The sequence below is a fragment of the Pseudomyrmex gracilis genome, unplaced genomic scaffold (assembly GCF_002006095.1).
Source record: "Pseudomyrmex gracilis isolate BER0280 unplaced genomic scaffold, ASM200609v1 scaffold_275, whole genome shotgun sequence".
Classification (NCBI taxonomy): Eukaryota; Metazoa; Arthropoda; class Insecta; order Hymenoptera; family Formicidae; genus Pseudomyrmex; species Pseudomyrmex gracilis.
Genome location: NW_018020859.1, coordinates 7,923 through 24,834, shown reverse-complemented (window position 1 = coordinate 24,834; position 16,912 = coordinate 7,923). Strand labels below are relative to the sequence as shown.

General features: G+C 40.2%; 2 protein-coding genes across 5 annotated transcripts; one reads left to right on the top strand and one right to left on the bottom strand.

Annotated features, from left to right (window-relative positions):
• Positions 1-3,011: 3,011 nt before the first annotated feature.
• On the bottom strand, positions 3,012-3,818 carry LOC109859661 (high affinity copper uptake protein 1-like). The gene is made up of 4 exons (XM_020438128.1): positions 3,726-3,818; positions 3,483-3,616; positions 3,356-3,415; positions 3,012-3,277 (listed from the first exon to the last, which is right to left on the bottom strand). The coding sequence occupies exons 1-4, from the start codon at positions 3,732-3,734 to the stop codon at positions 3,079-3,081; spliced, it is 402 nt and encodes a 133-aa protein (XP_020293717.1). The 5' UTR covers positions 3,735-3,818; the 3' UTR covers positions 3,012-3,078.
• A 1,420-nt stretch (positions 3,819-5,238) lies between these two features.
• Positions 5,239-16,912, top strand: LOC109859657 (endoplasmic reticulum aminopeptidase 1-like). 4 transcript variants are annotated; one of them, XM_020438123.1, is made up of 15 exons: positions 5,239-5,535; positions 7,101-8,133; positions 12,260-12,412; positions 12,509-12,588; positions 12,690-12,786; positions 12,877-12,959; positions 13,041-13,249; positions 13,341-13,521; positions 13,608-13,833; positions 13,912-14,489; positions 14,559-14,769; positions 14,908-15,310; positions 15,404-15,546; positions 16,021-16,394; positions 16,482-16,912. In XM_020438123.1, the coding sequence occupies exons 2-15, from the start codon at positions 7,989-7,991 to the stop codon at positions 16,638-16,640; spliced, it is 3,042 nt and encodes a 1,013-aa protein (XP_020293712.1). In that variant the 5' UTR covers positions 5,239-5,535; positions 7,101-7,988; the 3' UTR covers positions 16,641-16,912. The 4 variants fall into 4 exon arrangements, with proteins under 4 accessions (XP_020293712.1, XP_020293711.1, XP_020293714.1 ...); XM_020438122.1 differs by having other exon boundaries at positions 12,257-12,412; XM_020438125.1 differs by lacking the exons at positions 5,239-5,535; positions 7,101-8,133 and adding an exon at positions 10,412-11,495.

Below are 16,912 nucleotides of genomic sequence, written 5' to 3'. Positions count from 1 at the left end.
GTAAAAAGCTTTCGTCACAAGTGCTTTTTTGTCTATATACAAATCGAGCGTGTATTAATTTTTCTTTTCCTTTCTGACATTTTATATCAAGCTGTTGCGTTACATTGTAGCGATAACATCCGCTATCCAACCGGTCGTCTACTTATAGGTCCCTACTTAGGGATTAGTTGAATAATCGCTTCCATATATAAATATTCGATCCTGCAATGACGTCCCGCTGTTTTACGCGGAGTTTCTTTTTCATATTATTATTCTCGTGTGTATTATTTCTTATGAGTATGTCGCGCATTTAGAAAAAAAAAAATAAAAACTATCGCAGTCGCACGAGATATCTTGCATATATATTTATACGCGCAAAACGAGATCGCAAAACGATTTATGCGCGTTTTACATCGAGATCGTGTCAGTGATATTGTTACAAAAAAAAAAAAAAAAACTACAACATTGGAGCACTACTCGTAATTCGCGGAACAACGATATCCATTATTCGCTGAAACGTTTTAATTGAATAGCCGAAACGCACACGCGAACCCTTCGAACCCTTCGCATCGCCGGTTAGGAATTAATTTTATTGGTAAACGGCTGTCGATCATCCGACGTGACACGCGCGTCGGAAGATCGAACACACGCGAATGACGGTCCGCGCTCACACACACTATCTCATCTTCTTCCATCATTGCTGGCGAAATGAGAACGTTGCAAAAAGTCAGGAGAGAAAGCGAACTGGACGGAAACAGCATGCAAGTCGCAATGAAAAAAAAAAAAAAAAAAAAGAAGAATCCCCCGAGCCGCTGAGCTGCAATCTGCATGGATTATTGGGTTCAAAAGGCTTAAATGCACACAAAGACCGTTTCAAGACTGTGTGATGGCTGTGCGAGGAAAAGTGAGGGTGTGTCACGGAAAAGAAAGAAAGAAAGAAAGAAAAAAAGAAAAACGTGTGTTGTGTCTCCGACACACAAAAGCACGCGCATTAACATTTGAACCGCTCCGGAATATATACTTCGCTTTCTCGAAGATACAATAAAAAAAGCGTAAGTTCCTTAGGAATCGATCGCCGGAAGTGCCGCCGGCGTCCTTCGCGTTTTGCGGTGAGAAGCTTCGCAACGCGACTGATGTTGCGCGATAAACGAGATTAACGGGTCGCGAGGGCTTCGAATGTATATTCAGAAAACGTTGTCTTCTATCATTCTGTCAACAACGCTGACACAGTCGGTCGTGACTATTCGTCTTGGTAGATATATATGTAAATCGCACAGCGTGACACTCGCGCATTCGTTCGCTCTCAGAAGAGAGCGTTCTGCCGCACGCATCATCCAGTTAAATCCATGTTACATCCGCGTTAAATCCGCTTCCCATAATCGAGAGAAACACACTTCAAACAATTATTTTCCTGCCGTTCATTCTCAAAAAAAAAAAAAAAAGAAACATTAAATTTGAAAAATTGTATCTTCAACAGAATTTAAATTACTCGTAAATTACTTCATTCCGAGACATCGTATTTTTTCCCCGTATCAAACGTGTTTTCATCCATTTCCCGTACGTGCGTCTCAGATAGGTCGAGCGCAAGCCACCGGTATTCCTCCGGGGATTTGCAACTCCCAAATGCAATTCTTGGCACTTTTGAATAAAAAACAGATATGAATGAGACAGAAAAAATAGATGGATCGTTAAATGACATGTTTCTACAAGAGGAACGAGAAAAATTGCAGACAATCTTATAAAACGAACTTTGTCCTGACAAATATTTCTTATCATTTTGTAAGTTTATAGATACCATAGCCGTATGTTGTAACTCGTTATCTAAGACGTGGGTCTTTTTTTGTCAATATCGTGATCCTAATAAGATTAATTTTTATTACGAAATGACGAACGTTTTTTGTGCATCGAACGCCTCGTCAGAAATATTACAAGTTTAAATGTTTTTTTTATACATTTTTTTTATACATTTGAACAACATGTATTATTGATCATTCCAATGCAAATATGATAGAAATTTGAAATGTTTTAAAGATGGTTTTAAAAATTATTAAAAAATAAAGAATTACTAATTAACGTACAAAGAAACTCTATATATGCTAATTGACATTAAATATTCTGCCATTTTTTTATTGTAACTTTATAATAATTGTAAATTTATCTATAATAATAATCTACTTTTTGACACATTAATTTCCTCCCAAATAATTGAAATCGAACACACCATCCAGTCAGTTATCTATAAAACATTTATATAAAAAATTATTAATTAATTATTACAATTTTTTATTAATCATTTTGTTCAAATTTATCATTAAGCATCAGAGAGTTGTACGCGGTACTCACATTTGTCTTCCAGTTTTTGCAATAATCGAATCTCGTTTTGTGATACGTTTTTTTTTTTATCAATGATGAGGATGTTTTTCGTGATTTCCTTCCAACTCCAATGTGTAGCTGCAAAAAAACGCTACACACCAAATGCAGAAGAACGATAACAGTATGAGCCACATTATGAAGTTGAATCTGTCCCAACCGAAAATAATTTGATGGACCGAACCAAATTGTATATCGGATTCCGAGCAGTTATAAATTGCTGCGCTGCTCCGATTGTCCGCCATCGTGTAACTGTTTGTCGGTAATATGCGAAATATTCAACAGCGACTGACGTCTCGTGTCTCTGACAGAAATTTATAAAATATACGTGCCATATACACAGAAAGAAAGTGATTAGATTAGATAACTGACAGTTCTCGATTAAGACTTGAATCTTATATATTGACGCATGTATCTTACATTAACAACAAGTTTTGAAACTTTATTGTATATGTCAAAGTATACACGTAACATTGTATAAATATTGTTTTATTTGACGAAAAACGTTGCGCCAAATATATTTCGGCGTAAGACACACTGCTTGTATTGAATAAATAAAACTATTGATAATTGCAAAAACTATAAACTTTGTGTGTATATAGAAATATCACAATATATTTCGCAATATATTATTTTTTTTTTTTTAATTTTTGTAAAAAAGAATATATATCTTAATTACGATGCTTGTTACTAAAATATTAAAACTTTAGATTATTTACAAATATATTTTTACGAACAACAATCCGTGTAATTGTTGTTAGTTTTTTCCCACGCGAACAACCAGTATCCGAGACCTGTTCCGACTCCAATAGCGATGCAGAGCCAATAATTATATGACATGAAAATAAACATAAGAAAATAGCCGAAAACTATCTGGATCACGTGCAAGAGCGTTTGGTAAAAATGCACTCCAGAGAACAACAATTGACTGAAACAACAAATGTTATGTAATAAAATGTGACAAAAAAAAAACACACACACAACAACATCATTGAGAGACACGTACTTTCTCGATTTCTTTTGCCGGTTCTTCCTTATGAACGTCGCGCGCGCGAACAGATACTCGCTGCAAAATACAAACTGTGATTGCTCGCAATCTCTTTTAAACACGCGCGCGTAAGTAATTTACTCACCGATACGACTTCAATCCCTCGTACAATGCGGTCAGGAGAATGATGCCGATCATCGAACCGATCAGTCCTACCGCGTTATTTATGCGCCAGGCGTCAAATAAAATGGTTTCCGTGAAGCCGCCATGAAATGACATCTACGAGACGCGGCGATCAATTGTAATGATGATCAATCCCCGCGAATTGGGAATAAATGCGCGTAACATGAAATTAAGACAAGCAACACATTATCAAAACATCACTTACGCCATGCATCTTGTCTTGAATTATTAATGCTGTACTCGAATACTTTCGTAAGGGTCAACGCGCGACTTATTGGGATTTGTCGCACAAAGAAAACTGTATGAAAGACAGTAACTTCTATATGAGATAATTGTTATCGCGCGCACTTATCGCATATACTCATATACTTATTATCTGATAACATATCTTACAAGCAACACAGTGCTGAAATCAAACCAGACTCTTTAACCGGAAGACTTTCCTCAAAGTCGAAGAGCATCACTTTAGAAAATACTTAATCATGAATCTAAAAATTACTTAAATATAAATTTTATTATCCTATAGATATGTACTACTTAATATATTACTTACCTCTATTTTTAAAACCAATATTTTTGCAGAGATGCGCAAAAAAGTGTTTACTCCTACTATCTTTAATAATAGCGCGCTATATATGTATATGTGATATAGAAAAAATTGTACACACACACACACACACATCAGAAGAAGTCATATAAAACTCCTCTATATCTAGACGGCTAAATATTTTATTTTTACGATATCTCCGGTGAGGTCTTAAAATGTATACGACATGACCGGCTGTGCACGTTCCTACGCAAAGTTACATCGTCTCAAATAAAAACATAAAACTATGTAATAATAATATACACGAAACTACTGTAGATTTCAACAAAAAAATATTCTATGTAACTTTTAATATATTTTTTAAAATATTTTTGAAAAATATATTTTTCAATCTTTTCGTTCGAGACGGAACAAATAATAGTAATGATTATTTGTGTTTTTATTGCGCGATACACACACTGACAACGGGGCGTTAAAAGTTCGTGAGCGATTTTTATGGCGTTCAAAAAGCTCGCATCCTTTGGACGCGGTCCAGCTTACAGTCATTCTGGAAGATACAAGAGTGTTCGGCCGATGATGGCGCGTGATATCGAGATCGCCGGCGAGCGAAAGCACAGAAGGGCCAAAGAGTTCCCGAGATGTTAAGTAAATCGATTTCTCCCGTTTCTCTCCCTCTTTCTCGCCGACTCTCTCCCTTGTTCGTGTGCATACGCCGACGCTGCCACCGCCACCGTCGCCGCCGCCGCTGCCGCTGCCGCCACCGCTACCGCCACCGCCACCATCACCGTCGCTACCCCATACACGATCAGCCGAGATACCCGCCCGCCCTGCGTGAACGAGACGGGCGCAACCTGTGGCTGATCCTGACCGGCGCGCCTCCCTGCGTCCGGAAATTCAGCCACGCTCGGTCCTCCAAAGCGTTTCCACTCAGTGCCATTCCCACTGTGCGACCGTTTGCGTCGTCACCCTCTCGTAACGTGGAGGAGAAAAATTCCGGCTTGCCAGCTGCGGATCATCGTCGACAACGACCGGCGGTGATGCACGTCGGATGCAGGTGCGTCGCCGATGCAACGAGGGGCAGAACGCGCGCGCTGAACGCGGCGCGACGCAGCCACCGGGGGCTGATGTTGAGCGTGTGCCGGCTTTTCCCGTTGTCGCGGTGAAACTTTAGTCCCCGACGATACATCGATCGCGCGCTTAATCGCAAAATTGCGTTTGATGGTATGTACATCGCGAGGAAAGAGCGCTAAAAATGTACGAACGTTGTCGGGAAGGGCGAAAACGCCAAGCGGCGTGGGATCGGGAGTGAAAAAGAAAAATTCGCGTTTTTTTGGGATATGTATAAATTTGTTCTTGATTAGAGCAACGCGATAGATAATCATCCGCGATTAATCGCAATCGAAGAATTTGGATTTTGAAACACGGATACTGATGATTCACATAAATGAACAATTGAACGCGAAGAAAGGTGAGTGTTTCCTTTACTTTTGTTTCGCGCAAATTTGCTTGATTAATATCGCAGAGTAAAATTGAAATAATTTTTACATTATTAGACACATAGTAATTTACATATACGAAATTTACACAGTATTTTTTTCATTATTCACGTGCAAACGCACGAGAAACAATCAACGGGTTTTTTTGTTATTTTCACATAAATATTCTTGTTCGGGAGAGAAGAATAAAATAAACGGCTACGAAGTGCGCCGCGCTCGAATATTGCATGGTTTTATGAAAGGGCATGTACACGCATGTACGTAGCTGTGTGTGTTTGCAGCCTCCAATAAAATCGAAACCGGCTTATTCCCGTCTGGCAACATTATAATTATTCCTGGGATTCTTGTCTACAATTTTCCAACAGAGGAACAACAATAAATCATATAGATAAATAAAGCGTATATTTTTCAATATTGACAGCGTTATTGCTTAATGACGAGTTTATGCAATTAAACGTATTTGAGATAAATAACAACAACGTAACGTAATTATTTATAATAATTTTCTGTGATGTACGAACAATTGCTCTGATTGGATTGTTAATTTTTTTTCATTCGTATCATATTCCCATGAACGTATGCTCGTGTGTGTAGATATTTAATTGTAATTATTTGCAAATATATTTGTGATAAGGGGGTGGAATGTGTGCTGAAACTATTGAGCTATTTGATAAACCGGATGAAAGCGATTATCATTGCTTATCCATCAATCGTCATTCTGACGTTGATCATCGCAATGATTGGCACAGGTATATATCGACACAGACGATATATTCCTATGTACGATAATAACTGACAATTTCGAATACTAGCTCCGATAATCTCGTTCTATACATTTGCATACACACGCATCCGCTTGTCAGCGCAAAATATACGCGTATATCACGCGATATCTTTCGTAAAAGTTTTGAAATTTTCAAGTTATTGTTGAAGACCACCTGAACGAGAAGTTAGTCACGGAGAATATATAATCGTGTCAAGTACATTCTCCTTTTTAAAATTAATTGCAACGTTCATGCGAAGCGTTAACCATCGACGTTCACGTTCACCGAGATGCATGATTTAGTCTTCGGAAAAAAGAAACTGCAAATTACTGTGCGATAACAGGGGTGCACGTTTTTACATAACAAAACAAACAAACACTGCAGCGATTTTTCAGCAGAAAACATAAAATCCGTAAATAATAAAAATATTGTAAAAAATTATATTTGTTATTCTATGTAACAATTAAAATTATATAGTATCAAAACGGACACGCGTGCGCATACACGTGTAATAGTTATTTTTTAAAAATATTATTTTACAAGCAAACGAATTATTTTGCAAACTCTCTCTCGTCGTTAATATTTTTCCCTCTGCTTTTGCTCGTTCTTATTGCGAATAGATATTTATTCTGAAAGTATTGATCCCCCACACAGTGGAGCTTAACAAAAATAACTCTTCTTCTATACGAGCGCTTCTCTCTATAAACAACCTATATTACACTTACAAATGAGAAAATTATAATTGCGAATTTCGCACTTCAATTATGTTACAGGCGTGAAAGTCGGATGGGAATCACGTTGCGGCTTTTTGCAAAATCAGTTGTCATTGTTTTTAAACAATTATTACGGGAATAAAAACAAAGACTGAAAAATATAATAATATAATTGACACAAAGCCGCGCTTGTGGCACTTGTAATCATTCCAGATCGCACAACACGTATGCTTGAGTGATAGAAAAAAATCTCCGTGTGTGTGAATATTGACCTCCAGACTAGATCTTTTTCACGTCATTTCTTACTGTAGCGCGAGATCCCGAAGAAAGTATTCACGAAACATTTGTACTATCGTAGTGCGCTACCTCGAAGAAAGACACAGATGTGTTTGCTTAGAAACTTGCTACATCACAATAAATCATCGATATCACTTTTATATACGAGATCGAACAAATCCGCGATCGCTTGTCCCGGCAATTCGCGACATATCACAATATATTGGGACCAATGCGAAATGCTGTTGACAAAACCGCCTGGTACAAGCCTGGTACAAGCGACGTAAAAAAAAAAAAAAAAAGCCTTAACTGTGTTAGAACCTACCTACGAGAGTACGTAGCTCGATATAATTTTCGACATGAGCATTACATCTTTAGTATAGAAAGAGAGCGATCGATACTGTCGTAAAGAACAGGTGGACTACTCAAAGATGGCAGAAGACCTCTTATATTTACTTTCTTGAGTGTGCGATGTCGAGCGGAGGCAATTTTGTGCCGCCGATCAGCAGCGACCTTGAAGCATGTCACTTGACGAACACGCGACAACAGTTCGGAAAACAGAAGAGGAAGCTTCGCCGTAACAAAGCCAACTTCGCTGAATAAAAAAAAAAAAAAAAAGTCTGTTATAGGATATATATAACAAGTGTGGAAGTAGCGACAAGCGGCGATAAAATGCCGAAAGGAAGTCCGGGAAAGGACAGCGAGAACATCCAACTGGAACCTCTCGCTAGAACCCCCAAGCACGTCGAATCCGCCGATTCCACGGAAGCGGACGCGAAAGCTCCGCTAAGACGCGGGAGAAAGACGTGCGATTCAGGTATGTTCTGTGTATAACACATTATTATGTTTTAGTAGCTATTTTCTATCGCATGCGTGAATATTGCAAGATGTACGATACAAGATCAACAGATAAATTCACACACACATAAAAAACTACGAAATGTATGAAAGATATATTTGAAAGAATTCATCTCGAGTCTTCACAATAAAATGTTCGCGATCGTATCTGGTATTTCCGTTTACATCTCAATTTCTTTTTATTTAATGGCACCGTGCGTGCCATCTAATTTATTAGAAACCGCGCCACCACCAAAACAGTACGTGCTCGGAAACTAAATTGATCGGAAAGAGGCGTGCGTTTATAACGCTCCTGATCCTTTCGGGATTCGCGTAGGCTCCGACGAACATATTGGAGTTCGAAAAGCGCATGAATGTTTCATAGTGTTTCGTTCGGCGCTCCGGAAAACCCGTTTGACCAGATACGATATATATATATATATATATATTTTGAGATAGAGCGAGACTCACTGTGTGTGTGTGACCGGAGGAAATTCTGAATAATTTGCGTAGTGACAAAGATAAAGAGAACGAGAGATACGCTTTTGTTTTCTACAGTCGAAAGAGACACAAACCGGAACGGGTCACAAGTTCAAAAGTTCATCCGTTTATAATAGACGTTTCTTTTCCGTTCGATGTTCGACAACTTCAAAATTAGTTCGCGCATTATTAGCTCTGAAACTTCGCCGGTGTGGCGCGGATTATATTTTCGTGAACGTGCTCATAGAAAAACGTCATAGAAACGTTATAGAAGATAAATCCTACATAAAATATGTCTGTTCTCTTTTGGTAAAAAAAAAAAAAAAAAAACTGTCATTTTATCAGGAAATTCGAAGAAAACTTCGCCTTTGTGTAAAATTGCTATCAGTTGCGGTATCACAATACTCCGAGTCTTTTTTTTTATCGATATTGAAGCAAATATAATAAATAAATCAAAAATGTTATAATTAATTATGATGTACTTCCATTTGTGAGATATGATACGTGTTTGTATACGCGAAAAATATCAGATTAATATTTGCAATAAATATCTGTGCGACATATCGGTGATAAAAAAAAGATTAAAATGCTTCGCTTATTTCTTGATCGAATAACGGTTTTTTTTTTTTTTTTTTTTATTGCCCTTTATATTACCTTCCTTGGCAAGAAAGATCTTTTTACGTCTAACAAACTACAAAGCGAAGCTCAGAATTTATTAGTCTGTTAAAGTGTGACAGAAGGAAAAGTAAGTCATACATATGAAAAATCCACCTTTGTGGACAAGGTTTCTTTGATTTTACGGCACTTGCTTACAGTTATTGCGTGCCGCGGCTCCGCTCTGTCTTGAATTAATTCGAGCCAATATTCTCGTTTCCATAATTTCCTCGCGGGAAATAAAATTAACGTTATCTTGACAGAAGGCGCTTATTGTTCATGTATTAAAAAAAAACACGAGATTAAAAGAAATTCCTTGGAAACAAATAATTCCTTACGTTTTTTTAAAAATGTATACAATTGTCTCACATTTAGATGTAAATTTAATTGCGAGAAACAAAGCACGGTGAAAAACCTTCTATCGAGATACAAGCACGAACGACATTTTGCTAGAATGAATGTAATGTAATTGTCAGAGGGGAGTTGTGTGTAAGAGAGAGAAAAGAAAATCGATACGACACCCTTCTAACGACCTCCGATCCAACTTCGCAACTTGCCCTCGATTCTGATCTCGGAAGGGTCTCGTGTGAAGAACGCGCATGAAATATATTTGATTTTTAAGCTTTTACCACGAGAGTATCTGAGAAAAACATTCTTCGTTCTTAATCTCGTGCAAAGAAAAAAAAAAACCCTAGCGACGTCACGAACTTCCTCTTATAAAAGAGCGATGAAATGGTGCCGCGCTATCAGTATCTTTTTCCAAGCTCTTATCTCAAGAGCCAGAGGATAAAAAGAATCACGAAAGGCAACCTCTTGTTGCCCCTCGAGTACGAAAATCCTTGTACCGCTCTTTCGAATATATCTCAAGTTTCTTTATCATAAAGCATCAATTATAAATCTCTCTTCGTTGTTTTCTATTTTAATGTCGCGCGAAAAACGGCGCGCGACATTTCCACCCCCCGATTCCAACAGCCGCGTCAATCAATTTAGCCCTTGTTCTCTATAAACGCGAGAGTAATGGAAAAGGAAAAACTTGAATCAGAACGGCGGTGTCAGCGCGGATTTATGATACCCTCGCTATGCCCGAAACGAAAAGCCATGAATCCGCGCGTCGTGTTCGGTCGGCCGCTTCCGTTATCACAGAACGGGGTTGCAAAACGTGGATCACGGATGGCGCCACCGTGATGCCAACCACCCCCGACACTGACAAGGACCCAGCAAAACTACCCCCGTAAAGCAGTCCGCCACCAGGGGGTTTGGAAAGCCGCCATTTCTGCCTAACACCGCAGTAGCTATATCCCACGTTCTAATGCCAATGAAATGTCAAGGAATGTCGCGTGTTATAGACTCGCCGACGGTGTCGGGCTACTCGGCTATTCGGCTATCGTGAGCTCTCGCTTATTCTGCACGTCGCGCATTGGCGGTTTCTCGCGAAAAAGGTCGATCATCACGCTGTCGGTGTTGGTGGTGGTGTTTTACGATAATCTTGGTTCTGTGCTCGGTGCGTCAGAAAAACGACCGTGTCGCACGCACGAGTTCTCTTGCCGATTAAGTGCCGATCAGAGATCCGATATTTGATATAACGCGATTATCTATTTCCGGTGATTTCGGAAATCTCTCGCGCCGCATTTGTCACCTCGATCGACACGCATACACACACACACACACACACTGTCGATCGTCACGAAGATCGATTCGAAAGAATTGAGATCGTCCGTGCGAAAAGTTGGACGCGTCAAGGTGGACGCGACCAGGCCAAACTCGGTCAAGTTGCTGCTCCGCTTGCGAGACGTTTGACACACACAGTCATATACACGGGATTCCTGGTGGCGGACATTCAGGAGGAGGTCTCGAATCGATCGCAATTGATGCGGCTCGAACTGTTGCGACACACGCGAGCCGGCTCATTCACGGCGAATTCTCTCAAGGCCGTTTGTCAAAATCAGAATTCTGTCTCGTTGAGCCCTTAACCTTGGGGGGGGTGAGCGGCTGAACGGCCGAAAACCCGATCGAAGGGGGAAAAAGCGCTATCGAGGCGCGCCGATTGAGCCACGAGTTCCACACGAATACTGGCTGAACAGAGAGAGCCGCTCATAAAAGTCGCCTATGCCTCGACTGACGGTCAGGTAAAAGAAGTCGTTCATCGGAGACCGCCAAATCGGTTCGCGATGAGCGAGCAGGATGTGGATGACGTTGCCTTTCTGACAGGTGAGTGTCTTTTTCCGGAGGGGTATTTGGAATCTCCGGGGGAGGGGAATCGCGGAATGTAATCGCGTGACTTTTAACGCGCCCTCGATGCTCCCTTTTTGACGTGCCTTCAACGTGCATCGCTGAACATCGCCTTTCCTTTTCCATAAGAATAGCTTGACCAGATGGCCTACTTCCAACCCTCCGTGCTGCGAATAGACTGTACGAGAAGCACGTGCGTGCGATCAATAAGAGAAAAGCTTCCCTCTCTGATCTTTTGAAGTAACACGCGCACAAAACACACGCGTTCTCGCCCACGCGTTTATTATCGCTATTTATCCCCTTAGCAGCGAGGTTTCTCTTACACGGGGAAGTAACTCCGTTTATTGACAACAGACGCGACGTCTGTGACGTCGCTGATAAAGGTTGTTCGAGAATGGCATTGTGCGCGCGCGATTACAAACAAACATGTGTTGTGTACTACGTGTTTTACTACACGTTGTAAAAATAACTCGAACATGTTTATTTTAAAACCAGAACGAAACAGATCTATTTTTAAAACACAAGTTTTTTGATGAAACACAAACAAAGAGATAAGAGATTTTTTTTTTTTTAACATCGAAAAAAATAACAGCAAAATTAAATTGAACCACATCAATCTCTTTTCAATTATATTATTCTCGTCGCAGTTCAAGAGGAGAACTAAATAATATTGCGTCCAAAAATAAAACATTTTTTTGTTAGTTCTTGTTTCTTTCTGCAGGAGAGATTCTTTGTTTCAGAAGATAGCAACGCGGGATTGCACAGGCGTAATTTTTACGAGCGCGCAAATGAGGTCGTTAGGTGTTCCGAGAGAAAGACTTACATTGTGCTTTGCATCTGTTGCCTGGTACTTCTCATTACGTCACTCATCATAGCTCTTGCGCCTTTGCGAAATGGTATATTTAATTGTCGAAACATTCGTAGCTCTCTCATCAAAGTTTTCTATTATTCTCAGACGTCACGCATGTAAAATCCGATTATTATTTTGCCAGGCTGTGATTGTACTGAGGAATTATCCAACAGAACGGTGGACGATGAAGAGGATGATCTTCCGCGGATGGACAATGGAGAAGTACGCGATTATTTCGATGTGTCGTAATAGAAAGAGAAAGATAAATGTTAACTTTTGTTTAGCAAAGCGAGCAAGTGAATTGTATGAAAAAATTTTTACAGATGTTTCCATGGGATAACATCAGGTTACCCACGTTCGCACATCCTACTAGGTACAATCTCACCATACATCCCAATCTTACCACTTTAGATTTTAGAGGTGAGTAAATTATATTTTCGCGTTAAAAAAAAAAAAAAAACTTACGCATCGTAACCCTCTTTGACAAATTTGATTTTTCCTGTTATTTAGGACGAGTCACGATCGAATTCTATGTCGACGTTGAGACCAACTTTATCGTCTTCCATAGTAAAAACTTGACAATAAAGGAACAGGTAAGTAAATCCGCGAGTCGCGTTCGCGCGAGTATTGGCACACGCCCGTTTGATTTTCGAGGGATTTTCACTTTTTTTCAGATAGTCAAAGATGGAAATAGTCAAGAAGAACTAAAGATCGCGAGGTTTATCGATTATCCGAAACGCGAGCAACTCTATTTGGAATTGGAGACCACGCTTCGAAAGAAAAACAACTACACGTTATTTCTGAGTTTCAACTCGACGCTTATCTCCACCGAACTTAAAGGATTCTATATCAGCAGTTTTGTCAATGCCAACGGAGAACAGAAGTACGAAATTGCAATTAATGAATACTCAATTATCGGCCGAAGTGTGCGGTCTCGTCAAAAAAATCGTTTCCTCTCTTCTCAATTTTTTCAGATATCTGGCCACGACTCTGTTCGAGCCGACTTACGCGCGCAGAGCGTTTCCTTGTTTCGACGAGCCGCAATTTAAAGCCAAATTCAAGGTCTCGATATACAGGGATAGATTTCACATCGCTTTGTGCAACATGCCCGTGATAAATACCGAAGAAGCTGGATTTTATCTGGGAACAAATCTCGTGAGTTTTTTTCACAAATTGTAATTACAATATTTACAATCAACCATCTGCGGTCATCGATGTTATTTATTTTTATTTGTCCTCAGTTACGCGATGATTTTCAAGAATCCGTCGAAATGTCGACGTACCTCGTGGCCTTCGTGGTGTGTGACTACGACAGGATTTACGAGTTAACCAAGAGAAACACATCTGTGAGCATTTACGCCGCGGCAAATGTAATTAATCGAATGAAATACGCCGTTAGCACCGCTGCTCGCATTATGGACTACTTCGAATCGTTTTTCGGCATATCTTACCCCTTGCCAAAACAAGGTACGTGCGTACAAAATAAAAAACACAGTAGGTATACGTGCTTCATATATGATAAACATATTCTTTCTTGTTGTTCAGATCTTATAGCAATTCCCAATCTTGCTCCACCTACGGAAAACTGGGGCCTAATCACTTTCCAAGAGCCGCTCCTGCAGTTCGAACCGAAATACGTGTCCACGGCGATTCAGGAAAATATAGCGATCACTTTGGCCCACGAACTGGCCCATCAATGGTTCGGTAATCTCGTCACGATGAGCTGGTGGAACGACATCTGGCTGAAGGAGGGAGCGGCCAGTTTCCTCGAGTACAAAAGCGTCGATCACATTTCGCCCGATTGGAACATGATGGATCTGTTCATTCTGCGCAAAACCCAAGTAGCGCTCGAACTCGATGTTCTGGCCAACAGCCACCCGATGAGCATACCGTTTGAAAATCCCACGGAGATCAAGAACATATACGACGAGATCACGTGTTTCAAGGGCCCGGCGATTCTCTACATGCTCGAGAAGGTTGTGTGCGAGGACGTTTTCAAACACGCGTTAAACGATTATCTGAACTCGCACGCGTACGGCAACACGGACATCAACGATTTCTGGGAGGTTCTAACTAAGCACGCGAGAAATTCAACTGAGCCTAACACCGACGTTAACATAAGAGTAAGTGCAAAATGAAGAAGTTTTTATATATTTATGTATTTAATAAAAAACTGAAAATTATATCGGCAGAAAATAATGGACACCTGGACGCAACAAACGGGCTATCCGCTCGTGACCATCGCACGCGACGGCGAGACCGTCACTGTCACTCAGAAGAGATTCCTCATTTCGCCGCAAAAGAGCAGAATGAACGTTTCGCGTTACAAGTGGTTCGTTCCGTTGAACTGCTACGCGGACAAAGAGCCAGAAATCAAGGAGGTGTGGATGAATATGACTAATGGTAACATACACAGCATACTTATATCACGATTTTACTGTGTGTATGTTTTATTCATTTCATGTGTAAAACGCGTATATCTTATTTTTAATTGCGTACTTAGAGTAACTTTAAAACAAGCGCGTTATTAATTTCGCTTAGCGACTTTCGAGATGCCGAGCGACGAATACATCAAATGCAACATCAATCAAACTGGGTTCTATCGGGTCAATTATCCGGACGAGATGTGGGACTCGATCGTCAAGACGCTGATGACAAATCACACCAGGTTCAGTCCGGCCGATCGGGCGAATCTCATCGACGACGCGTTTTCGCTATGCGACGCGGGCGAGCTGAACGTTTCCGTCCCGTTGAAACTCTCGCTTTATCTGGTCAACGAAAGAGATTACGTGCCGTGGGCGACCGCGCTTCGATATTTGAACTCGTGGAAAAGAAGACTCGGCGAGAGCGAAGCCTATAAGAAATACATCTCATTCTGGAAGCGATTGTTGGGTCCGATTACGAAATTTGTCGGTTGGAAGGACGAAGGCTCTCACCTGCATAAGTTAGTGACAAAACGCACATCTTGATTGTTTTATATGTTGTTTCTTAATTCTTTTAAATTAAAATTCTAAAATATTTTGCCACCTCGACACAGATTTTTAAGAACCGCGATATTGGAATCCGCCATCGAACTCGGAATGGAAGATGTGGTGAATTCCGCGAAGACTCTCTTTCAGGAACGGATGTCGAAAAATAAATTCGTCGCGCCCAATCTACGATATATCGTTTACTTGGCAGGTAAATAAAAAACGCGGCGTGTTTGTGTAATTCACGTGTATCAAATACTCCACCGAAAAAATTGTATTCTTATTTTGAGGATATCCCACTTACTTTAAGTATATTTTATACTAAAATAGACGCCAAGAAGAGTTTCTTTTATTTTAAGAGGAAAATCCTCTAAATAGTAATATTGATAAGAATATATACTGATTAGAATATAAAAAGTCTCTATAGAAAAACATATATATATCTCACTATCGAAAAAGACTATATTTTAAATTAAGAATATTTTCTTAAATAAAGAATATATTCTTAATTTCAGAAGAATATCATCTAAAATCTTTAAGAAGATTTTTTAAGTATCAAATCTTCTACTTACAAGAATATAATTTTTTCGGTGTCGTTGTAAAAAAGAACTGATATATTTCAAGTATTTTTAAACTTGAAGAGTAACGTAACAAAGAATGCAAAAAAATTGCGCGCAAATTTAAGGTGTCAAATTCGGCGGGGAGACCGAGTGGCGTAAGTGCTGGCAATTTTTTCTCAACATACCGCACGACACGCAAGTCGAGAGCGAGAAGACGGAATTGCTCCAAGCTCTAGGCGCAACAACGGATCCCTGGCTGCTTAAGCTTTACCTTCGCAATTCGATGAGACAAGATCTGATCGCGCAAGCGAAGCTCTCGGCGAAATCTGTCGACACGATGATAACGTCCGTAGGTGCCAACTCCTACGATCTTGCTTGGCGCCACATTAAAGCCTACTGGCCCCAGATAGAGGCTCTGTACGTGAACGAATCGCTCTCGATAAACAATCTCATAGCCACGATCGTTCCCAACTTCATCACCGAGTACGATTTTCGCGAGGTAAGAAAAAATATCAAACGATACGTTTCTCCGAAATCGCGTCGCGACACGTCGCCCGAAAACACTTTGACAAAAACTGTTTTGCAGGTAGTGGATTTCTTCAAACAGCACGACGTTCGCAACGGCAATCGCGTACTACTGCAGAGTCTAGAAATGGTGAAGTTCAACATTCACTGGATAAAAATGAACGCGAAAGACGTGAACGATTGGCTCACCGATTACTTCGAAACGAAGACCGCGAGTTAACCTTCGCTCGTAGAAAACGGAACAGAAGCGAGCCGATGCGCGTATTCCGCCGTCGTGCGGCTGATAATTCTCTACATAATTCTTATTCACGCGCAATATCCTTAAGCAACACGTGATATAGCCTACGAAAAGTGAGACCCCAATATTTACTTAGGGGAGGGGGAAAAAGAATCTCATCCATCATCTTAGATGTAAAAATCAAAAGCCACCCATTTCCGTCGTCTCCGTTGGGGGATCGTTTTCCGCCGCGCGCAAAAAAAAAAAAAAAAAAA

What these genes read in the sequence shown, in the direction of transcription:
- LOC109859661 (XM_020438128.1), bottom strand. An exon ending in GAGGGATTGAAGTCGTATCG is followed by an intron (nt 3,416 to 3,482) that starts GTGAGTAAATTA and finishes TGTATTTTGCAG; the next exon opens with CGAGTATCTGTTCGCGCGCG. An exon ending in CGGCAAAAGAAATCGAGAAA is followed by an intron (nt 3,278 to 3,355) that starts GTACGTGTCTCT and finishes TTGTTGTTTCAG; the next exon opens with TCAATTGTTGTTCTCTGGAG.
- LOC109859657 (XM_020438122.1), top strand. Translation starts at nt 7,989, where the DNA reads ATGCCGAAAGGAAGTCCGGGAAAGGACAGCGAGAACATCCAACTGGAA. An exon ending in TTTATCTGGGAACAAATCTC is followed by an intron (nt 13,522 to 13,607) that starts GTGAGTTTTTTT and finishes ATTTGTCCTCAG; the next exon opens with TTACGCGATGATTTTCAAGA. An exon ending in ACACCGACGTTAACATAAGA is followed by an intron (nt 14,490 to 14,558) that starts GTAAGTGCAAAA and finishes TTATATCGGCAG; the next exon opens with AAAATAATGGACACCTGGAC.